General features: G+C 42.0%; 1 protein-coding gene across 1 annotated transcript; it reads right to left on the minus strand.

Annotated features, from left to right (window-relative positions):
- Cdrt4 (CMT1A duplicated region transcript 4) lies at positions 1-24,284 on the minus strand. The gene is made up of 2 exons (XM_076871412.1): positions 24,211-24,284; positions 1-466 (listed from the first exon to the last, which is right to left on the minus strand). Exons 1-2 carry the CDS (start codon positions 24,282-24,284, stop codon positions 1-3), a joined length of 540 nt encoding a protein of 179 aa, XP_076727527.1.
- Positions 24,285-24,607: the final 323 nt, after the last annotated feature.

Consider the following 24,607-nt stretch of genomic DNA (forward strand, 5'->3'; position numbering starts at 1 on the left):
CTATTTCTCCTTGCTGGCCGGTAGCGAGCTGTATGGAAGCATCCTCATCATAGGTTTGCGGGGGAAAATGATCTTGTTATAGTTTGCGGTGGGACATTCTCTGGAATCCTTTTGTAAGTACGTGGGTTCTGGGGCAACAGTAGAATCCAAAAAAGAGTAAGTTGCCAACATTGATAACATAGTCTCTGATAGTATATCCTTGAACACAGCTTCTTCAGAGGACTTGAAGGACTTTATTCTCCCTCCCATCTGGAGGATGCTGGAAGGCTTGTTCAGCCGCGATGCCCGTTGACTTTCCTCGAAAGTCTGCCTGTATTCCAATTCTCTAGTTTTGCTTTTCTCAATGAGTCTTTTTACCACTGGGGAGATATAGGTGACATAAGCTGGCCAAGGGTCATTTTTATCAAGCAGTTTCTTAGGAAGTCCGATGTTTTCTGTGGGTCCTACCAGCAAAGAGAAATGCAGGCTATTTAGAAGCAGTCATATACAGTTATTCAAAGTATTGAGCATAGAGGAGCCAAACCTTGAACTCTTCCCCATTGTGCCCGCCCTTATATTCCACAGGAATAAAATCCAATCCAAAGTGGGGGAGAGAAGGATATTCTATACAGTATGTCAGTTAAAGAATAGTGGAAATACTAAAGAACAAGAGACTTGAAGTCAGGTAGGCAGGCTTGCTTTCAAATATTTATCTAACCTCAAATTATTTAAGCCCTTCAACTTTTATTTTTTTTACCAATAAAAAATGGTTAATATAAGGTTAGGGTAAGGACTAAATAAAGTCAGCCAGCCCTTGGTCTTTGTGGGGTATTTATTGATTTCAGGACTTCCCACAGTGAATCTGCAATTGCTGAAATTCCGCATATAAAATGGCATAGAATTTGCATATGCTCTATACACATCCTCCCATATGCTTTAAATCATCTTTAGAGAATTACTTTTAATACCAAATACAATGTAAATGCTATGTAAATACGTTTGTGCTATAGATAGTTTGAGAGTTTGAGGAAAATAATCTATTCATGTCAGTACACACACATACCTTTTTTGAAAATAAATGACAGCGGAATGCTGCATTACAATTCTTATTACACATATACAGGACAATTTTTCATATCTCTGGTTGTCTATAAAGTATGTTGACACCAATTCGTGTCTTCATACATGTACTTTGGGTAATGCTGTCTATATTTTGTATTCACAATTATGTGAATCTAAAGATGTGGAACTCAATGCTACAAAGAGCCAACTATAATATATTTTAAGGACTTGGAACAAGTGACATATCCTAAAAAACCATAAGCTCTTCACCAGAGCTGCTGCACAGAAGTTCTGGTGGGGTGGGAAAGGCTGCCCATCAGTTATGCAATTCCTTTGCAGATACCGAATTATGGACAGATCAGTCTTTCCTTCCTTTATTTGCAACCTGACTCTATCTACCAGGAATGCCTCCAATTTATTTCCTGTAGCTGTCGCCTTTCCCTGTTCACCCCAATGGTGTGTAATGTCCTTCCTCTTCCGTCATTTCAATAGGAGTTTGAGAAGGACTGGCGAGAAACCTTCATCTTGCCATCTCCAACCTAAATTCGGTTAAAAATGCAGTAAATGGGGATAATCAAGAGAAGATACAGATTATAGTAGACCCCCTTATCTTCAGTTTCACCTTCTAGGGTTTTCAATTACCCAAAAGTATTTCATAGATACTTCCAGAGACAAATAATTCATAAGTTTTAACTAACTTTTTAATGATATGTTGTTATAGTTCTATTTTATTGTTATTGTCATTAGTCTCTTACTGTACCTAATTTATGAAGTAGACGTTGTCATAGGTATGTACTATAGGAAAAAACACAGTATGTATAGGGTTTGCTACTAGCCACTATTTTCAGGCACTCATGGGTATCTTGGGATGTAGCCCTTGTGGGAATTTTACTATGTACAGTTCTTTCCAGCCTGCCTCTATGACATTCGGGAGCTGGAGCTTCTCCAGGGACAGATCTGTCAATAAAGAATGTGCCACCAAAGGGTTCCATCTTCCTCTAAGAGTCCTCTGTTCCTCTGTAGAGGAAGGCAAGATGTGTGACATCGCCTTTCACTAGAAAAGTCCCAACAAAATTTCCAAGCACAGACTTGACTGGTCATTCTTGTGTCCTTGAAGCAAAGATCTTGCTGGTTAGCATAGTTGTATGGCTCTGGCAGAGGCAAAACCAAACCCCTGGAGCAAATTGAGGAGCAGCCCCTTCACATCTCCTGCACAGGGTCTGACCCCTACCAGCCTAACAAGAGAGGCCATCCACAAAGCCCTGCCTTTTTTCTATCTCCACCTTTCCTTCTTCTGTATTTAACTTTCTCACATTTTTCCTCTCTTCCTTGTCTGTTAGCATTCCTCATAATGTAGGTCCATGTAGCTTTGGGGAAATACACTTTCAGCCAGGGCTTCCTCAAACTAACCAAAGAACACAATTAGTAGCCACCCTTAGAATCCCAAGTCCTGTGGTCTCTGCAAGAGGCTTAGAATCCTAAATCCTATGGTCTCTGAAAGAGGCTTAGAATCCCAAGTCCTATGGTCTCTGAAAGAGATTAAGCTGAGTCCACCTTCAGAGAAGAGGATATGCTTTCCTTCCAGCTAGAGGGAGGTGAGGCCCAAAAGGCTTCAAGGCATGGCCTTGCTCAAACTCATTAGGTTGCCCTGACTCTCTTCTGCAGGTGTTCTGCCTTATGGACTCCTAGTGCTATGGTGTGAGTGCTGGGGTTTGTGTGGCGGTTGGTTCATAGAGGGAGGGGGGGAAATCCCCATTTCAAAGCTATGCCATCTACTCTACCAGACTCTGCGTGTGACCATGTCCCTGCAAGTGTGCAAAGTTCCACTCTCTACCTGCATGTCTCAGCCTGGGATTGGGATTAGGGTGCGGCAAAGATGGCAGCAACCAGGAGAGTCAGCTACAAGGGCGCCAAGCACAGGCTGAAATAGGGAAGCCTTAACGGTCTCTGGGGTCATGCAGATGGTGATGAGAACTATGGTCTAACTGGAGGACATGTTAAAGCACAGAATGCAAGGCCCATCCTCAGGGTGGCTGATTGCAGGACAACCATCACTAAACCAAAAGGGGAAGGGGGAAAAACAGAAATAAAAACAAACACTGGAGGGCCTGTAGGGTTGTATTATTAACTGCCTAGACAGGAAACGGGACATGTTTTTAGTTCTTTTCCAGTTTTGAGACACGTGCTGTTACCCAAGAATTCATTATTCGATATATTCAGTTTTTCCATCTCTGTGGCCTTTAAACATTTAAAAGGGCTGTGGAGTATTTCCACTGTCACCTGCCAAAACTCCATTAAAAAGGATTGCAGTGGTTTCTACTAAGTTCCCAGGAGATGTTGGTGCTACTGTAAACCACACTTTTGAGAAGCATTGGTCTAGGGCAGTATTTCTTAAATTTTAGCAAGCAAACTGGAGAGCTTCTAAAAAGATACCTGGGTCCCACCCCTAGAGATTCTGATTCAATAGATATTTTTTGAGGACCTGAGAATTTGCTTCTTCAACTAACTCCCCAGAAGATGGTGATGCTGTTGGTCCATGGACCATACTGAGTAGCCCTCGCCTAGACCAAGCAACATTTCTTTCAGCTGCAGCATCCAGGAGGGGTGATGTGTTCATGTGTAAGCAATTCTCAAGTTTCCCATGTCTCTTTTTTCTCCTCATCAAAGAACAATTGTAGAATGAGAATGAGCATGTCACAGGGGTAACCTTAAATCCCACTATTTTTATAAGGTTAATTATTCACAAATTTTGACAACTTTTAAACATACCTAACCATAGGATAGCATTCTGGAGATCTGTTCGTACTAAAAAGAAAACTACAAGACTACTTTTGTTAAACTTATTTAGATGCAACAGACTCTCTGCTATGAGTCTCGGTAGCAATTTTCTACAACAGTCCATTTTCAAACGAATTCATGATTTCATTTTTCTGAGGCTAAGGAAGAAATAATGTTCACATAATCCTCTTAACCTAGAAAGTTTTTTTGTGGAATAATTTTTCAAAATGAAATTTAAAGCGGCATATTTCTCCTTTTAAGACCTACCTTAGGATTGGAACTAAGGTCATCAGGTCCCCTTCTAACATAAAGCATGTCATCCAAGTGGTCACCCAGCCTGTTACCTTTTATCTCCAATGAAAGAGGACTTATAAGTTATCTCCCATGTTAGAGCTGTTAGAATTTGTACTTCTTCTACCCATAGGACTTTTGAATCATGTCAGACGATGGAAACGTGTGGTGGTATTTGGGAGATTTTGGATAACACTTTCCATCCTTCCTTCTAAGTCTCTGGTTAATGAGACTGAAGCATCAGGATTCCCAGTCACTAGTGAATCCTACCCAATACTAGTGTGCGTATGTTCGACCCAGTGCGTCTCACTGCATCTCATTGGGCCCCTGCAGAAGCAGGCTGATGTGGCTGCTAGCACAATTCTATAGAACAGCATATTTCTCTCATACTTGCTGTTGCTGAGGCTGAGAGACTAGAGACAACGAATGGGTAGAGTGTTTGAGACCGTCAACATGCACGGGGAGGACTTGTTTGTTTAAAACCAGCAGGAGATAAATATTTGACATTAAGTCAGAAGACAAGCTGTGGCTTTTTCTAATTTCCTTCAACACCAGCACAAAGGTTCTATTTTAACTCCCTATAAATGAAATGCAAACCAGCTGTCTCCAGACAGAAAGAGCATTGATGGGAGGGGCAAGAGGCCACACCGGAGTGACCTTCTTGTTTCTCCTGCAGACACGAAGGTCCATGTTCAATCCAGTGGACCAACTCCTCCCGGTTCCCACCGAGTCTCTCATCCCATCATTTTCAGAATTTAATCTGTCTTTGACTTAGGATCATTCAAAGAAGGAACCCTTACCTGGAACCCGACCTACTCTTGTGATCTTGATCATGCTTTTTAACCTGTTAGGACCTCGGTTACTATAAGGATGAGAATGAATTCCTGTCTTGCTCTTCTCAGGGATACGTAGTTGTTGTAATAAAATGTCTGGAAACTAAAGTGCTTCTAAACCAGTGCAACCTGGACTTTCTGCACATCGGGATTACTGGGGATCTTTAAAAAATACAAATGCAAACTCCCACTCCAGATGTTGTGATTTGATTGGAATGGGATGTTGTGCAGGCATTGGAATTAAAAGCTTCCCAGAATGGCAAGGGGGAGGAGGAGGGATAAAGAGATGTTTGATTTGATCAATGCACGCTTATATTCATGTATTCAAATATCACACTGAACCCCATTAATATATAGGATCAATCCATGTTAATCAAAAATTTAAATATAAGCTTCCCGGGTGATTCCAATGTGCAGCAAAGCTAGGGAATTGATGTTCTAGAGTCTAAACTGAAAACATTGAAGATTTATAAGGTATTATTACTAATGACTTAAAGAAAGGAAACAGATGCAGAAGATCTTTATAGTTCCTTTACAGTTCTAAGACCCAGACTTTCATTCAAGAATCATTGTGCGTGTGTGTGTGTGTGTGTGTGTGTGTGTGTGTGTTCAGTACTGCATCTCAGTGGCCTTTGAACATTTTGAACATTTTAAAGGGCCATTAAATCTGGGCCTGGTGGTAAATGCCTATAAACCCAATGATTTAGGGGCAGAGGCTGGAGGACCAGGTTTGAGGCCAATCTCAGCAATTTAATAGGCCTCTGTCCTCAGTATTCTTTAAGAATACAATAAAAATGAGTAGGGATGTAGCTCAGTGGTAGTGCACCCCAGGGTTCAATACCTGATACCCTGAAAATAAAATAGTAAAATGGTCATCAAGCATTTCCACCACTAACACCTGCCAACCGGAATTGACTTAGATCAAAGGAAGAGAAGAACCAAGGCTTAAAGCAGGGAGCTGAGGACACTGTGGCTGTGGATGAGATTCACATGCAAAACTAATGATCTCATTCTGTCTGTAGCCACAAGCTGCATCCTTATCTCAGGAAACCATCTTTCAAAAGGATTTTGTGGGTTCCAGGCAGGATTGATGGATGAGTGCATTGGCATAAGTCAACCCAACTCGGACTTTTTGCCCTATTAATGCTGTGAAAATAGTGCCGTTTGCATACTCATGATGGGCAAGATGTTATCTTTTGTATTCCCATGGAATGCAAGAGGCTCTCAAGCGAATAAGTATTGTTTAAAGGGAAAGAAAAAAAGAAAGGCTCATGGCAAGGGCCACCCATACAGTCATATAGATTATTTAGCCTGGGAGTCACCATTCAGATGATCTAAATTGTGCAAGATTATATGTCCTCAGTCAAGTTTGAAAAAAATGTTCTGTTCAACAAATACCTTTCAAGCAATATCCTCAGAGCCTATAATATGTTAATCTGTTCCATAACTCTCCAAAGGCAGAAGGAATATGCAAGCATCTTTGGACCTTGTTTGACTTGTGAATCATCATTCATTCATTCATTCATTCATTTATTCATTCATTAGGCAAGGCATCTCATGGGACTAGAAATTCATGAACCATTTCTGTGGGCTCTGAAGCAAAGCTTTTCTCCAGCCCCTTGCAAAGAAATTACAAGCCTCAGAGGATGTTCAGACACAAAAGGAGAGAAGGACAAAGTTACTTAGTGAATAGCTGGGTCTTCCCTAATTCATCTCCTCTGAAATCAGTGTGAGAGTCCCCACAAACCTGTCCATACTCAGAATAACAAGCCAACACAAAGTCCTAGAGTTCCAGTGGAAACTAGACCTATTTTACCTCTGTCCAGCCTTTTAAAATTTCTTCTCCACTCCAGTCTTCGGGTTACTTATCTTGCTTGTGACTCTCATCTTTTACTCCGCCCCCCACAACACACACACACAGCTATCCTTACACACATTTTCTCAAACAGGAACCTAATGCTAAATCTCTTTTAGCCTGTGCATTTTATCCTCTTCACCCTTCCATTTCCTACCCTACCCTCTGTTTCCTTTTCTGCCCTCTGACCACTCCTTGTTTATTTTTGGCTAAAGAGGAAGCTACCATTAAGGCCAGGAGTGTCTTGGAAAGCTTATCTCTGAGATCTAGAGAAATGTCCCTGGGCATGAATCAACGAAGTGCAGAGTGTGGTTTTCAGGCTGATTTCCAGCTAGAGTGAGCTAGCAGGAAGCCTGGAGTCTGCATGCCCCACTTTAAAAGGACAGACTCCCTTTATTTCATGCCTGGGGAAAACACTGAGTGTATCTCTGACCAATTTCCCCCCATACACTTTATTATTACTCTCTCCATTTCTTTACCTTGCCCCTATCTCATGGGTGCTAACACACACACACACACACACACACACACACACACACACACACCCCACACTATCTAATGGGCTCCAGAGGGGTAATACACAAGATAATCTTAGATGTGCCTATAGTAACACCCATGCTCAGGAGCATTGGAAATCCCAGACCAATTGAGGAGATTCAAGGGGAGGGGTAATTTGGCCTTCAGGAAATAAGCAGCATTCTCTGCTCCTCTCCCATATGACAAAATGCTAGCAACCTTCCCTTGCTCACCACTGTCTTTTCCCAAATACAGACACACTCAGAGCAAAAACAAGTCCATTACTATATTATCTTAAAAAAATCAAGTTGCAAATGGTGGGCCACTTTGGTAGTTGTCAGAAAGTTCTACTATAGATCATGCCTCTTTTGGGGGGGGGAGCAACTATCTTTAGCCACATCTAGGGTGGGGTGATGGGAATCTAATCAGAATTGGCCATCTTCTAACAGGGACCTGGCATTGTCACACTACCACTTATGGTGGGTAAGAGGGGATGTACTATTTTGTATAATGTTTCCAAACATTATCCAAATGCTTTTTCTAACAATTATGCACATAGTTTGAGAGTGTTTTATTTTCCAACACTGGGAACAGAGTTCAAGTGTCTTTGGCCGTGTGACATTCATTCATTCATGCATGCATGCATGCACACACTCAGCAAATTTATACTGAGCGTCAAAAATCATGCTTCTCACCCAAACCTACTATGGAGCCTCCATGCTCACCTCTTGCTTTGGGGTCAGACCTTTTTAATGTCAAGGGTCCACAAAGCAGGTTTCCCATGCTAATAACAAACCAAACAAAATTAATCTGGCACCATGTCATCAGAAATAAAAGCAGAGAAATTCCAGTACAGAGGCCAAAACATATCCCATCAGCCACTCTGGGACTGAGCATCTTCACGTGCCAGACCCTGGAGACACAAAGAAAAAGGAGACGAGCCTTTGCTCAAGGAGTTCGCAGCCCCATAAGGAAGACCATCAGTTTCCTAACACAGACTGGACAGAGATGGGTGTCAAGAAATGAATTCAAGAAGAAAAAGAATGATTGTGCTGAGTCTTTAAGCCAGGGGGAGTGATGGACTGTGTTTAAAAGTCAGCCTCAATGTTCCCAAACACTGAACAAAATGCTTCTTCATTCAGGATTTGTATTCTTCTTCCCATAAGCACATAATTGAGGCTGCTTCCAAATGGCATGTTTCCTGCACATGAACTACAATGTTGAATGGATCAGTACCTTAGAAACTCACTATAGGAAGCAGCATTAGATACCTATAAGGTACAACTCTGAATCTGAATTTTATGTTTACTCAAGCACTATTTGATCATAAATATTAAGTTCTTATTTTAAGATGTAATATGAAGACCCATTCGGTGCCATTAAACCCCAAACACAGGTGGCCATATTACCCACAGATCGAGTGCCAAATCTTAAAATGAAATTTCCAGAATGAGCCAAACACGCTTAACAGAGGAGATTTTCCAGCCTTTCCTTCCATGGATATTCTTAGGGTAGAATTGTGGATTGATTGGCTAGACAAATAGGAAAGATATGGAGAAACAGGCTGCAAGAAATAGCCCTACAACCTCATGTTCAGGAAACCAAACTTGAAAAGATTTAAGCAATTTGTGCCCAGAGACCTCTCTGTGCCTGACAGCTGGCTCGTGAGCAAATGAGACCATGAAAATGTGTGGCCACACAATGTCTAATCAATCAGAAGAAGGAAGTCCTGCTCCACTGGAACAATGGGGACATTGTGAACCTAGAGAACACACGAGGGAAATAGCCAGGCATTTCCCAGGACTGGTCTCAATCAATGGCCCGGGCTACCTCCTTTTAAAATGTTCAAAACACTCGAAATCCACTCCAGTGTTTGCTTTTAAGAGAGTGACTTGCATCTGAGACTTCCTAGAAGCAAAGTACTGAAGTAGTTGCTTTCTTTATGATTCAGTTGTTCCATCAGCATATTGACAGCTTGTCCTCAACAGCCCATGTTTATCCCAGTTCATGTCAGAATGTGAGAAAATACCTGTATTACACATTGCACCTAAAACTTGATTCACAGGAGACTCCAAATTATGATTAAAATCAAAGTTCCAGATCATCTGGGGTAAACTGTACACAGTTTAACCACAATCAAAATAAATTGTCATGCTGAAAATTAGAGCATTTGACTGTACTCTGTCATGAATGCTCTTCATTCACACCTGGCAATAACTGTCACCCTAAATCTACTTGCAAAATAGAAAATAAACATGAGGAAGATGCATCATTTGAGGATGAAGCAAAGGAAGGCAAGTTTGTGGATGGGTCCTCAGCACAGTTAGAGTTGGAAGATGAAGTGAAGGAGGTTGGTTACCTTGTGTGTATAAACTCTATGCCCATCAGCAGGGTACCGTATTCCTTCCCACCACCACAGTCACTAGAAAATGAGGAGGAGGAGGTAGAACATATGATCACCATTCCTAGAAAAGCAATTCAAGGCATGTGCTGTGTTGGTGATGGTCATTTTTTTTTCATATGCTCTCATGATGAAATGTACTTCAACGTTTCTCAGTATTTCTGTGTTCTTTTAATGGAAATCATATATATCGACATTGAAAAAGTTTGGAAAGATAAAATTTAAAAAAAAAAGAGAGAGACACAATCCCAAGACCATCACACAATGATCATCTCACCCAATTCTTACATGGCTATCGTCACCAAAATACATACCGACTTATCATTTTTGCTCTACTATTATTTTACTGTGTTTTCTCCTGTTGTTAAAAGATTCCTCGTCATATTTTAGAGGCTGCTTAATAATCCATCAAGGGACTGTATCATTATTAATCACGCCTCCATTTGGAGATTTTAAAGTGCTTCCAAGTTTAGCCATTATAAATGATGAGCAATATCTTTTAAAATACAGATATGTAATATGAATTGTAATGCATCCTGCTGTCATATATAACAAATTAGAAAAAAATTTAAAAAAAGAACTAGCTGATGCCCTTATGTTTCTTATAAACCTCTCTATAGCAAGGTGCTCAGAAAATGTTGGCTGCTGGAAGTTTCTAGTCTATGATAAAGGTCTCAGTGCTGACCACGCCATTTCCTCTCTAGTTGGTGAGGGGAGCATTGTCCCTTCTCTTCTGCCTTATTTGCATGGGCAAAGAGTAGGTAAGATATTTGCCATTGTGGTCTCTAGAGTTCTTATGTAGTAGCTCCAAGATCTAATACTTATTGCAGTGTAGCCCACTAACAATAAGAACAGAAACTAAAACAGTAGCTCCAAGCAAGCTGTCTCCTAACACCAAATGAGATAGACCTTCAGGTACAAGGATTATGGTAAAAGCCATTCCAGTCATGGAAGGGCCAGGAAAGAGGTCAAAAAGAATCTGCTCCATGTAGCTAAGATTTACTGGGGACAGAAAATTGCCAAAGAAGCACCTCACCCACCGTAATGCATGTGTGAGATTAATGGGAAGATTGGATGCCTCACAGTGTGATGGTAAGGAAGCAACCATGAAAAAAAAAAAAAAAAAAAAAACCTCTCTCTGGACTCAAGTCATAGGAGCAAAGTGAAGGCCCCCAACAATGCTCTCCAAGCAATTAGATTCAAAATACCCCCAACCAATTGAAGTATTATTTAGCAAGATATTGGGTGACTGCTGAATGAACCAAAGAATTATGTAAAGCGATCCAATTTATGATGAAAACACAAAGGGCTTGAATCATTTAGTGAAGAGGCCACAATATCACATCTCCCAGAAATAATAGAAGAACAAATATTATATGATATTGCATCTTTGGTGTCCAAAGCAATCAAACTCAAACTCAAGTAGTCAAACTCATAGAAACAGAGAATAGAATGGTGGTTGCCAAGAGCTGTTGGGGAAAGAGAAATGGGGAATTGTCCATTAGGTATAAAGTTTTAGTTATGCAAGGTGAATAAGTTCTAGAGATCTGTAGTACAATATTGTGCCAATAGTTAGCAAAACAAATACTGTGCTTTTAAGAATTTGAGGGTATGGGCTGGGATTATGGCTCAGCGGTAGAGCTCTCGCCTTGCACCTGTAAGGCCCTGGGTTCGATCCTCAGCACCACACACAAAAAAAATAATAAATAAATAAATAATAAAGTTATAAAAAAAAAGAATTTGAGGATAGATCTTGGGCTTAAAATAAAGGAACACAGGAAACTCCAGATGTGGTGGAAGCTGGGTACAGTGGTGTACACCTGTAATTCCAGCTATCTGGAGACTGAGGCAGGAGGATCCCAAGTTAACAAAACCCTGTCTCAAAGTAAAAATTAAGAAGCACTGGTGTTGTAGTTTAGTGACAGAGTGCCCCTTAGTTTAATTTCCAATTACACACACACACACACACACACACACACACACACACACAAAGTGATGGATATGTTTATCACCTTTGTCTACGGCCATACCATACTGAAAGCACCCAATCTCTTCTGATGTTATGTTTATCACCTTTGTTGGGGTGATACTATCATAAGCGTATGTACATATCCAGACTCATCAGATTGCAAACATTAAATGAGCGGGTTCCTTTATATCAGCTGTATCTCAGTAAAACTGCTTTCAAAAAAGAAATTGCCAACTTGTGTCCCATATTTTCTATCAAGAAAGCAAGTCTAGAAAAGATCTCCCAAAGTTTGCAAGGTTTCTCCAGTATTGTGCAAGATAAAGAGTACCACAGATTTTGGAACGCCAATAATTTGTCTCAGAGAACCAAGAGAACACAAAACAGCAACTCATTGACTGTGTCAGTGGATGAATGTGGGCCTCTTTTTGCTGTTGTTCACTGAGCAATGGGAAGATTGGAATCACATCCTACTCCCACAAACATCTCCTCTGTCTTCATGTCCTGCGTCTGTGCATGGCCTCACCATCATCCTGACCATCAAGGGGAACCTCAACTCCTCCTTCCCTCTTACACCTCCAACTCAGGTCCCATTCTCCACACATCTTCCTACCTCTACTTTCTTTCCTTCCAGTTCATCCTCCATCTGGCAATTATCAAAATACACGTTTTATTAATATATTCATTCATTTATTCAGCAAATATCTATTGACTGCTTTTGTGCCAAACACTAACCAGGGGTGACACTCTAAGCAGAGAACAGCAACTGAACAAGACCTGATCACCTCATACTTCTATTCAAAATTCATTTCCTATCACTGGAAAGATAAAATGAAAAGCCTTTCGTTTGGGGGTACCAAACCCTTCAAAATCTAGTTCCAGAAAAGTTCCCCAATCTGGGCTCCTAGCACCATTACTCTGCCACCTATACACACATCAACACCTAGACATACATGCCTCTCTAACACATGTACACATGCACACATTCACAAGCATGCACACAACACACATACAAATGTGCACATATATGCATGTATACACACCTGTGCATACTTGCCCATGTTATGGCATGTGTGTGCACATATGCTCCATGCACATACATAAATGAGCATTTATGGTCATACATTTGTACACATGCATGCACACATATACATGGATAGATGCATAAGTATACAGACACCTACATACACACCCAACACTCTAAACACTCACCATTCCCTATCCCACCAAGCTCTTGTGTCTTTACTCCTTGACACAGGCTGTTGCCTATACCCTGGATTCATTTTGCACTCCTTACTTCTAAGGTACTCCATGTGCTCCAAAACCCAGACCATGGTTCAGCCACACAGAGAAACATTTCCTGACCCTTTCAGGAAGGAAATGTGTCCTAAGCTCTCAGAAGAGAGTAAAAACGACTCTATTATAAAAAGCATTTATCACATCTATGTTAAGAAAATCATCAAGGATGGAAAAAGTCTCGAGTAAGTGGATCAAGTTTAAATGCATTTAAAATCTGAAAAACTGAAGCTTATATTTGGAGATGTCCTCCTCACCAGCACCCATTTCTATTTATAGGACTTTCTGCCATGAATTCTCCATAAGATCACTACCAAAGGATGTGTCCTCCTCCCTCCTGGCCCCACAACGTTATGTTCCCTGCAGGCCACTCAAAGGAGTACTGAGTGACTGCTTTTTTATTATTTCCCTCCAGTAATACACAAGTTTCTGGGGACTGGAGGCAAGCACTTGATCTCCTTATTTTCACTGCCATTCTCAGACCATTTTCCTTCTCTCTTCCTCCTTTGAAGCTCAAGCCATCCAACTTCACAAACATCCTTACCGACTGCTTGTTGGCAGCTTCTGACTCCTGGCCACCACTTCGCCCTCTTGGACAACTTTAGTTCATAGCACACTGGTTTCCTTTACACCATTTACACCTATCAGCCGTGGCTTCTTCATCCATGCACACCTCGAGTCTCAACCTCCCTTGACCGGCTCACCACCCGAGTCACTAAACATGGCAGGAGACAAACATCACTGGGCTGACGTTCTCTATTATCCAATTTAACCCCCACAAAATTCAAGTGCATTAGGTACTATTTTATTCCCATTTCACAGGCAAGGAAACTAGATAGCCTATGTAGGACACATTAAGTGGCCTTTTCAACTACTGAGTGACAGAAATCAGGACTTGCACTCAGGGGGTCTAGGTTCAAAATCCTTTTCTCTGTTATTCTATGCTTCTGCTCATCTACCTTAAAGCCACCCAACATGGCTGGTCCATCCTAATATTTCCCCTTTCCTACTCTTTTCAATTCCCCATTCTCTAAGCAACTATTTCAAACCTCCTCTCACCTGCTTCTCCCTTTTACTCCCAATTAATGTTCTTGCCCATCCTCCTTTTTTAAGGGAAAACCAACATCAAGACCTCCCTCATCCCCCTTCCTATAAGTTCCTTCCTAGAAGTCAGGATTCAGCCTCAGTGTCACCTTCTCCGTGAGGTCTTTCCTGACTACCTAATGTAGCAACCAGCCACCAACCTCCTTCTGTTTTAGTTCTCTGCATAATACTATCCCTGCCCAACATTTCTTATGACTTATTCATTAGTTTATGTTCTTCTAAACAACTAGAAGGTAAGTGTGATGTGAGAGCAGGCATTGAGATAAAATTTATGAGATAAGATGTCACTACAATTGCCACAGGAAACTATCCCTGGAATCTCCAAGAATCGTGAGAAATCCAACCATCCAGCAGCTAAAACCCTTGTATAGGACCCAGTGAAAACCTGCGACAGCTGACTTGACAATAGAAACAGGGAGGACATTATCCTAAAAATATAACAAACAAATGTGGCAAATGGAAAGGCCTGGGTTCAGATCTTAGCACTGCTCCTTACTGCTTCAGAGTGAACAAAGTACCTGCACTTGCTCTCTCTCTCTCTCTCTCTCTCTCTCTCTCGCTCGCTCGCTCTCTCTCTCAGCCTTATGTTTTGCACATCTGTAAAATGGGAATGACAACACCTCCCTTGCAGGATTATTGTGAAAATTGAATTAGATGCCACCTGTGAAGTACGGGGCGCATCACAGCAACAATTCCAGCACTTGCAGACACCCTCCAGGAGTCAGGTTTCATCGAAAGGTAAAATGAAGCCCTATCCAATATGAGAAAGTCCTCAGGGAGACTAAATGAACCAAATTCTAACTCCATCTCTACTCCACTTCTCTCCAAACCTCCATTTCCTTTACCACCTGGTCCAATATGTCTTGCAGCCCCTCAGGTCTCATCACTACCAAATGAATCACATGGGTATGCTCTATGCTATCAGTGGATACAATGGCCTTTCCACATAGTCTGTGTCTTCTTCCCTTGTGATCATAATCAATTTACACACAAGGCCGGAACATTAGACTCTTCTTATATCTGCTTTCAGGACCAATCCAGTGATCCTTATTCTAGGAGGCCACTCCAAGTGGAACTTAGGTTCTGACTGTAGTCAGTCCTTACTATGAACAAATATGGGCCCCAAAGACCCTCCCAAGTGGAACTATCCACATCCTATTCTGTATTCCCAAGTATCTATTCTCTACCTCGTTTGGCAGGGTTATTTACTTCGTATATGTTTCTCTTTCCTTAAGTTGTTTCTTAAGGCTCAGGACTGAGATCTTTAAGTTCCAGTGGGTGGGTCTTTGACCCACATTTGTCCATAGTGAGGACTGACTACAGTCAGAACCTAAGACCAGGCTTGCTTACCTTGTTCTGAACTCTCTTCCTCACTTCTCCCAGATGGTAGCTCTTTCAAGTGTCTGGTGCAGCTCATTTTACTAGGTTTCTGAGAAACATACAATGAGGAGGGTAAACTGGCAGAAATGAAATGGAATGGAACACTAAGACGAATAGTTAGGGGGACAAAGGACAGCTGAATATATAGAGAATCGTGTCCTATAATTAAAAGTGAAAAATAACAATGGCCCTTTTTCCTACAGGTCAATAAAAAGGTCACTCAAAATTGGGGATACATCTATAGTTATTAGTTTCACATGACTCTTTCTAAGCACAAATATATATATATATATAAATAATATACAACAGAACATAACTACTAGCCACATAGAAAATATGTGTGGGTAACATGCCAGGAAATTTTTAAGTTCTGACAAAAGGAGTTTTTGTTGAGTCAGAAATCCAATGAAACAATAAAGGTTTTAATGTGTCTCCTTGGCATGGTGGAAGGATGCATCAAATACTTCTAAAATCCAGGAACAGGCCCTTCATGGGGTATATTGTACAGATGTCCTTTCTCCAGTATATGCTTAGCCTTTGAGAGCCAGAGCAGCAGAAAAACCACATCTCTCCTCAGTGATACACACACACACACACACACACACACACACACATGTGTGTGTGTAATATATGTGTGTATAAATAATTGTATATGGACTTTAATAAAAGTTCTTCAAAGTTCCCCAAGTAGTGAAGTGCCTATTAAACACTCATTTTGAATAAAGCATAGCATAAAATTATGAGCACACATTCAGGACAGGACAAGGACTTAGCTGTTTGACCCAGAATAAGATACTTACACTTCATACGCTCCAGATTCTCACCTGTAAAACAGAGGCAGTAAGAGGAACTGTCCTTGGATTGTCACGAAGATTTAATAAGGTAATTCACATAAAGCATTGAGCACAGGGCTGCGGCACAAGGTAAGAGCCTCTTGGTTGGGCTGTTAACCGCATCATTAATATGCAGGTTGGTAATGTCTTCCTTCCACGATGCCAAAACAATGAGGTCCAATGATCAGGCCTGAGAAATTAGGAACAAAAACTCATCTCACCAAAAATGAGCCACTAAGTTGAAAATCAGCCAAGAGACTAGATCAATGGGTAATTAGAAGATATGCTTTGGGGACCCCTTCAACACAGCTGCTGCCATACTGCCGTCCCCACATCATCCATTGTATCCCATCCACATTACTTTTTAAGTTTCAAGATGTTTAAGGTATTATACCATCTGCTCACCAAAAAGTACTTCATGGAGTTCATCCCTGAACCCAGCTGAATATATAGAAAACTGTGAACTATAATTAAAAGTGAAAAATAACAATGGCCCTTTTCCTAGAGGTCAATAAAAAGGTCACTCAAAATCGGGGATAAATCTTTAATTATTAGTTTCACATGACTCTAAGCACAAATATATAAAATATATATATATATATAAATACAACAGAACGTAACTGCTAGCCATGTAGAAAATATATGTGGATAACTTGCCAGGCAGGTCTGAGGCATCTGTGTCCACTTGCAGTCACATATGGGTACATACACACAGATATACACAGACCCACAGACACACAGACACACACACACATAGGTTGATTAGGACACTCACATAGTCCCTGGCATGAGAAAGTCTACAAAACACACATATATGCATGTCTAAAAGTGTGCACATGCATGTGAATAAACACACACACACACATTTAAGTCTCCAAGGTCAGCAACTGTGTCTACTCTTTGCTATCTCCAGGCAATCCTCCCAAAGTTTGACACCCCTCTTCCCAGCTGAGTTCTATTTCTCTCCTCTCAGATCACTGAAGCCTTGGTCTAGAATGACTTAATGAGCAAATCTGGGCCAAGAAGTCTCGCCAGATTCCTACTGAAAATAATCAGGAGACTTAGGTATGCAAACAATGTTAAAGGGGATGCGGGGTGGAGCAAAGAATTTGAAGTCAGGAAAACTAGTTTTAGCCTCCAGCTTCATCTCTTTATGTGGAATCTTGAGCAAGTTCCTTAATCATGCTGAACCTCCATTTTTTTCATATTCAAGATGGCAACATCCTGCCTCATGGGATATGCTGTGATTCAACTAATGTGATCCATAAAGTACTTTATAATTATTAGTTTGTGGTGAGGACCAAGAACTCTGAACTATTGGTATAAATTGTTGTTCTTTGATTTATAACCGGGGTTTGTTTTGGTAACAAGAAAGATAAATAGCATTGCTTTCCAGGGTAAAAACCAGATGAACTCCAGAGAGAGCAGAAATGTTAAGTTGTTGAGACAGTGACAGTGTCCACAGACAGGGAGTGGCTGGTGTTGGTGGTGTCTTGGGCTCCCCCTGCTTTTCTTAGGGTGGAGGTGAGATGGGATGGAGGTTGAATATAAATAACTAGTTTAGAAAATCAGAATTATGTGTTCCTCTGGGATGCTAAGCCAACAAAGGAATCCACCTTGCAGAAAGAATATGGGTAAACAAGGATCTCATTTCTCTCCACCCTTTATAACACATGGTTTATCAGACCTGTTAGGTTACAGGATCCACAAGCTAAAGGAGTTCATAAGCAACAGCCCTCATAAGACCCATGATAGGCAGACTGCAAGATAATGACCTCAGCTCCTGCTATTCATATCCTTGTGGAATCCCCTCCCCTTGAGTATGAGCTGTATCTAGTACCTTTCACTTCTAACAAACAGAATATAGTCAAAGTGAGAGGATATCATCTCTGAGATTAGGTTACAAAAGTGTTGGTTTCCATCTTGAGGGCTCTCTCACACATTTCCCCCTCTCTCTTGTCCATTCCAAAGGACACCAGCTGCCATATTACAAGCTGCCTCATGGAGAGGCCCATGTGGCAAGGAACTGAGAGAGATTTCTAGTCAAGAGTCAGCAAGGAATGGAAGCCCTTGATTCAACGGCCCAAGAGAAACTTCATCTTGTCCATCATCTTGAGGATGAACATGGAAGAGGATTCCCCTCTTATCGAGCCTTCTGATGAGACCACAGCCCCAGACAAAATCATGACTGGAACCTCATGAAGAGATGCTGAGACAGGGTAGGCAGTGAAAGCACACCCAGATTCCTGACCCACAGAAACTGTAAGATAAAAATATTCATTTAAGCAACTAATTACTCCCAAGGGGGTAATTTGTTACACAGCAAGAGAAAACCATACAAGGCCCAACCTGTCCAAGGAAAAATCCCACCTATGAGACTGAGGAAGAGAAGGGCTTCTTGTTCTGGCAGCAGCAGGTGAAATTTCACTAGGATAGAATAAGGCATGAAGAGGCCCAGATGTAAAGATATGGTGCTTGTCTCACATTGCTTGATGAATACAGATAACTTAAATTTTAGTTGGTTTTTAAAAAAAAAAATTCTGAAGGGGCTGGGGATGTGGCTCAAGCGCTCGCCTGGCATGCGTGCGGCCTGGATTCGATCCTCAACACCACATATAAACAAAGATGTTGTGCCCACCAAAAACTAAAAAAATAAATATTTTTTAAAATTCTCTCTCCTCTCTCTCTCTCTCTCTCTCTCTCTCTCTCTCTCTCTCTCTCAAAAAAAAAAAAAAAAAAATTCTGAAGACCAAGTAAAAATGGCTTTGTGAAAGTAATTAGATCAAAACACCTAGTCTGCCGGACCTGGTGGTAGACACCTGTAATCCTAGCAACTCGGGAGGAGTCTGAGGATGGAGGATCACAACTTAGAGACCAGCTTCACAACTGAAACAGACCCTGTCTCAAAATAAAATAAAAAGAGTTTGAGATGTTACTAGAGGTAAAGCACTTGCCTAGCATGAGTGAGGTTCTGAGTTCAATCCCTGGTACTTCAAAAAAAAAAAAAAAAAAAAAGCCAAGTCCTATCACAGTATTGTTTCATCCAATACCACTACATATATGCCCTTTGAGCTCTAGCTGAGCCCTGAAGCCACGAAGATTGCTACCAATCTTCCCTTGATGTGCATATACATAAGCATACACCCCATAATCACGGAAGGATCTCAGAGGTGGGTTATCAGGGTCCAAGTGTCTAGAATGGAGTGAGTTTCAGGGTTATTTCTGCCTTGTGCCCTATTGGATTGGACTGCTCTGGTCAAGAGGTTGCCAGGCACCTGCTTGGAGACTGGAGATTCGCCAAAGGATCCACGGGGCCAACGTCCAACGTCATCACAGAGTACCATTAGAATTTTCCCTGAACCAAAACATCCTCCCAGAACACAAGAATGAAGAAATTGTTGATTGTGCATGACTTGATTATGCATGATGGACCTGAGCAGAACCTTTATCTTTGAATTGATCCTCTTGATTCTCTATGAAGAACGTCCCTGATGGCCCGGAGTGATTGTGTGGGTCATCTCCTTCAGAGTTGGCAGTCGATTCAGGTAACTGAGGTAGGATAGAAAAAAAAATTAAAAATAGGTAGAAAGGAAACAAAAAGAAGGATAAGGAAACCCAAGTTGAGTCTGAAAGCCTGATGCTTAAGTTCCACGTACACTTCTCCCCAGGCCTGTCACTCCCCGCATCAGTTCTCTCTCCCAGGCCAGTCACTCCTAAACCTCTGGGACATCTGTAAATCTTACAGTCACTGTAAATCCATCCACTTATGAAAATTACCTTGCATAGTGTTAATTACCCTAATAAAATAATTATATAATAAAAAGATTAAGCAAAGAGAAATACGATATTTAAGAAACCTGTAAATATTAGGGTACTTTTCTACGTTTCGTGCAAGGATCTTGGGAGTGGCCAGGACAACCATAAACCATCTCATCTTTACCGGAATGATATCATCCTCACATACCTTCCCATGCCAACCCCTCACCATGTTTCCGTTAAAAGAAGAGCCTGGGACCCCCAAAATGGCCCTCTAGCTCCCAAGATGGCCCACTTTTTTCCCTAGAATATATCTCAGATTTCCTAAATAACTCTGCGTCTCTGACACATCCTTAAATCTGTCTCTGTGACGGTTCTCAAGAACTTTCTGAGATGTTTGTCAAGAACCCCATTCATCCTGAGTTGGGGTCCTCTCTCCAAGAACTCTTCAGACCTCCTCCAGTGACAGTTCCTTGTATTGCATCGTTCTGAAAGATCTGACTTCCTACATTAGGTCCTTCTGGGGCAATATTCTAGCCCCAAGTTATTCTGCCTTTCTATACCTCTGTTTCTTCCTGGATAAGAATAAGGGTTGGGGTTTTCCACGCCCTGTCTCCCATCTAACACTAACCTCTGGCTTCTCCCTGAAACCTCCTTGCAGGCTGTGGTGACACACACGCCTGTAATTCCAGTGACTCAGTGACTCAGGAGGCTGAGGCAGGAGGACTGCAAGTTCAAGGCCAGCCTCAGCAATTTAGAAAGATCCTGTCTCAAAATAAAATAAATTAATTAATTAATTAAAAAGACTGGATGTAGTTCAGTCGTAAAGCACTCCTGAGTTCAATACTCAATTGAAAAAAAAAAAACTCCTTGCACAGCAAGGCTCCATGTACTGGAATGCACTAAAGTTTCCTAACATCCCACCAAATGAATTCCTTATGAGCCCAACTTCTGGGTTTATACTAACTGAGAAAATACTGCAAGCCCTGACCTTCAACACTCAAGCTTGTTCTCATTCCCGGATGCCTTTCCAAAGAGGAAAAAAAGCTAACTTTTGCCCTCTAGGGTGGGAAAAGTGAAAGGCACAGAGCTCTGCGAATGGAGACCACAAACAAACCCCTCCCAGGCATGGAGAACCACAGAGCCCGGTCCTGACCCGTCTCTTCTCCATCCCCAGAGTGGAAATTCTAGAAGCAGAGGGTGCCCAGAGGGACCCTGCTTTCACTCCCTTGCCAACTGCCGTAAACCTGTTCCTGTCCCTTCGAAGTTGTAACGTGTGGAGCCAGAAATCTGGAAGAATTTAACACCCCGTCCTTGCAGACACAGGAAAACATTGTTCAAAGTAAACACTGGAATCCCTCCCTCATCATGCAGGAATGTAGAGCCACAGGGTCTGAGCTCAGCAGCTTCTCAGAAAAGCCCCCGCTAAGCCCTCGCTCTGCTTTGGGGCTACAGATGAGGGAGGCTCTGGAGGGGATCCACCAGCTTATTCTCTGGCCAACCCAGGCACCAGCCTAGGTAGGGGGTCAGCACACACTGGGCTTCTTCCCTCCTGGGGCAATCCTGTCTGCAGCTGCTGGCTCAAGAACTGGGTATTTCTCCCAGGACTCAACTTCTGCGCAAAAGAGCGGCATGGTCCTTGAGCTTGTGAAAATCAAAGGAAGCAGAGTCACCCTCCTGAAACAGAGAGGGGCTCAGGACACTGTGGGACTTTCCATTTCCTTTGCCTCCCAGCAGGCTGTGAAAGGCTGCTCTGTGCAGGGCAAGGGTGCAGTCCTTCTAAGCAAAAGATGTGTGTGCTTGCTCGATGGGATGTGGCTACCGACATTCAGTTCACTTTGACAGAGGCTTAACTAATTCCATCTCTCAACAGCCATGTGCCAAGGTCCCCGCCTCATTTCCTCTAACTCTGGAGTGTAGGGAGAAAGGGCTTGCTTCATCTGGGCTTATAAAACCCAGAAAGATATTTCACTTTTAATCATTTGTGTCACTGGGTCCCTCTGCCTAAAGTGGTACCTAAAATCCCCTTCACCAAACTAATGGAAGGTTTTTCATAGAGTGTGGAAGGAAGCCCATAATTGGAAATGGTTCAAGCAGGAGTCCAAAGATGGACACTGCTTGAATGTCCTCACCCAAACTCAGGTGAAGTATTAAATGTGCTTAGGACCTGAGGGCTCTGATCTAATGGATAGATTAATCCATCCATGGACTAATGAAGTAATGGGTTATCTTGAAAGTGGGTTTTATAAAAGCCAGTTTGGCTCTGTCTCTCCACATGATGTCCTCTGCCATGGTATGATCCACCAAGGAAGACCCTCACCAGATGTTAAGCAGACAGCAGTACTATGCTCTTAGACTTCTCAGTTTCTAGAACTATATGCCAAATAAGCTTCTGTTCTTTATAAAATACCCAGTCACAGAATTTTGTTATAGCAACGGAAATGTAAGACAGCCACTTTGCCACCCAAAGATCTGAATAGGGTCCTACTTAGTGGAGGGGCTGCCAGGAAGTTAAGGGCAACAATAGCAGCAAATCAGGTCTTTAGGAAGTGGCCAAAGAAGCAAATCATTAAATATTCAACATGGTAGTCCATCACTTTCTGACTTTCATCATTACCTCACTCATTCCTTTCTTGAGCCCTGTGGGATCCACCAAAGTCAAGCCCAAAGGTTTTGATAGCCAAGTTCAAGGGCTTGTTTAATCCATTCATTTATAAAAATATACTGAGTTTTCCTCCTTCCAAGCCAAGTGGCAAGAGGGATGCTATCCCTGCTCTCAGGAAGTGTGTATAATCTAGAACAGAAGTTGCTGAGGGGTGGTCCTGGGACGAAGCAGCCCCAGTAGCAGCATGGGGGGGTTGGGGGAAATAGAATTTCTCTGGTTCCACCCTGGCCACTAACAGAAACTCTGGGACAGAGTCCAGCCCTCGGTATTTCACAAGTCATCCAGGGGGGATTCCTCTGCCCACCAAAGTTTGAGAACCAAACCAAACCAAATTGAGTCTGTCACCACCTTACACTGGAGAACAGAAAAAATCCAAAAGTGTAACAGTTTGCTCTAGGGAGAGGTCACAGAAACGGCGAGTGTTCATATGCTCTTCGACCCAGGACAGTTGTGCCAAACTGATGTCAGTGGAAAGTTTTTATTCCAATTTCAGACATACTTTTTTCCACCTTCGTTTGGTCTCTCTTTAGTAGTGATGTCTAAAACTTTATTTTGAAGAACAGGCAGGAAGCCTCCCTCCAGTCTGAGCCACACGAGAGCTGGAGTTGCTTTTGACTTGCAGCAACCCTCCGGTGGGTGCCTCACTCTGCGTTCTTAACAAGACAGCTCTGAGAAGGTTGTCTGCACTACTGTCTACAGGGAATCCCTCAGTAAGTTTCGGTGGGTATTAAGGAAATTAGACAAGCAGCCTTTTCTAGTTGAGTTGATTTTTAAATAAAGCACCAACCAATAAAGTCAAATTTCATTTATCCATTCTGTAGATGATTTCCATATGCCCAAAGCTCCATCATCTCCTTCATATTTAGTGCTCATCTTATCTGACCTATTGGCAGCAATAGAACATGCCACTTTCTTCCAGGCGTCACCTGAGAAGAACATGGTCTTTGCCGCCTTCTGCTTCTCTGTCCAATATTTGGAGCAAAAGGAGCCCCAGGCTCCGTCCTGTCTATACACTCTCTTGGATGTATCTCTAGCCCCTGACTATTCGCTCAACTCCAGGCTTCTCTATCCAACCTCCCACCAGCATCCCTTCCGGGATATGCTATAGGGACCTTAGCTTAGACCTACATTACTCAAGCTGGACTTGACACCCTTCTCCCCCACCACATATAGAAACCTGCTCCTTCACTTCAATTTTATTCAACAGCACCACTAACGAATTTGATGTCAAGATTACCAAGGGTCTTTTCTGTTTTCCCTCTGCCTCCAGATCCAATTTACCAGCATGTCCACTTAGCCTGTAGAAAAATCCTAAATCCATTGTTTTCTCCACTCTTCAACAACTACAACTAACAATAAAAATAATTCACACAAGGGGTGCCCATCTTTTATGTGTATTGATGCATTGAAATTTCCAATAAATATATGAGTTAAGTGCTACTACTATCCCCCTAGAGATGGTAAAGTTGAGGCATGGAAAGGTTGAGCGACTTGCCAAAGCCCTATGTCTGCTGTCGTGGAAACAGGATTTGGATAGTTGGTACCAGGATTCACGTGATCAAACGCCATGCTCCTGGTGCTGCCTTGATATCCACCTTGTATCCAAACTGGACTCTGTGCTTTAACTCTTGCCCCATATAATTTATTTTATATATAAAGCAGCCAGAGTGATCTTTCCAAAACGTGCATCAGTATGCAAGTCACCCCCCAACCTAAAAATCCCTCCAGAACGCTTAGGATGCAATCCAAACTTGTACCGTGGGCTGACTCTGTCTACTTCTCAAGTGTGTATATCTGTCTCTGTCACCTCAGACTTAACAAACTTCAGCTACTCCCTCCACCTGGCTTTTGGTCATTTGGATCTGTATCACATCACCTTATTTTATTTTCAT

Source organism: Callospermophilus lateralis, chromosome 11 (assembly GCF_048772815.1).
Source record: "Callospermophilus lateralis isolate mCalLat2 chromosome 11, mCalLat2.hap1, whole genome shotgun sequence".
Classification (NCBI taxonomy): domain Eukaryota; kingdom Metazoa; phylum Chordata; class Mammalia; order Rodentia; family Sciuridae; genus Callospermophilus; species Callospermophilus lateralis.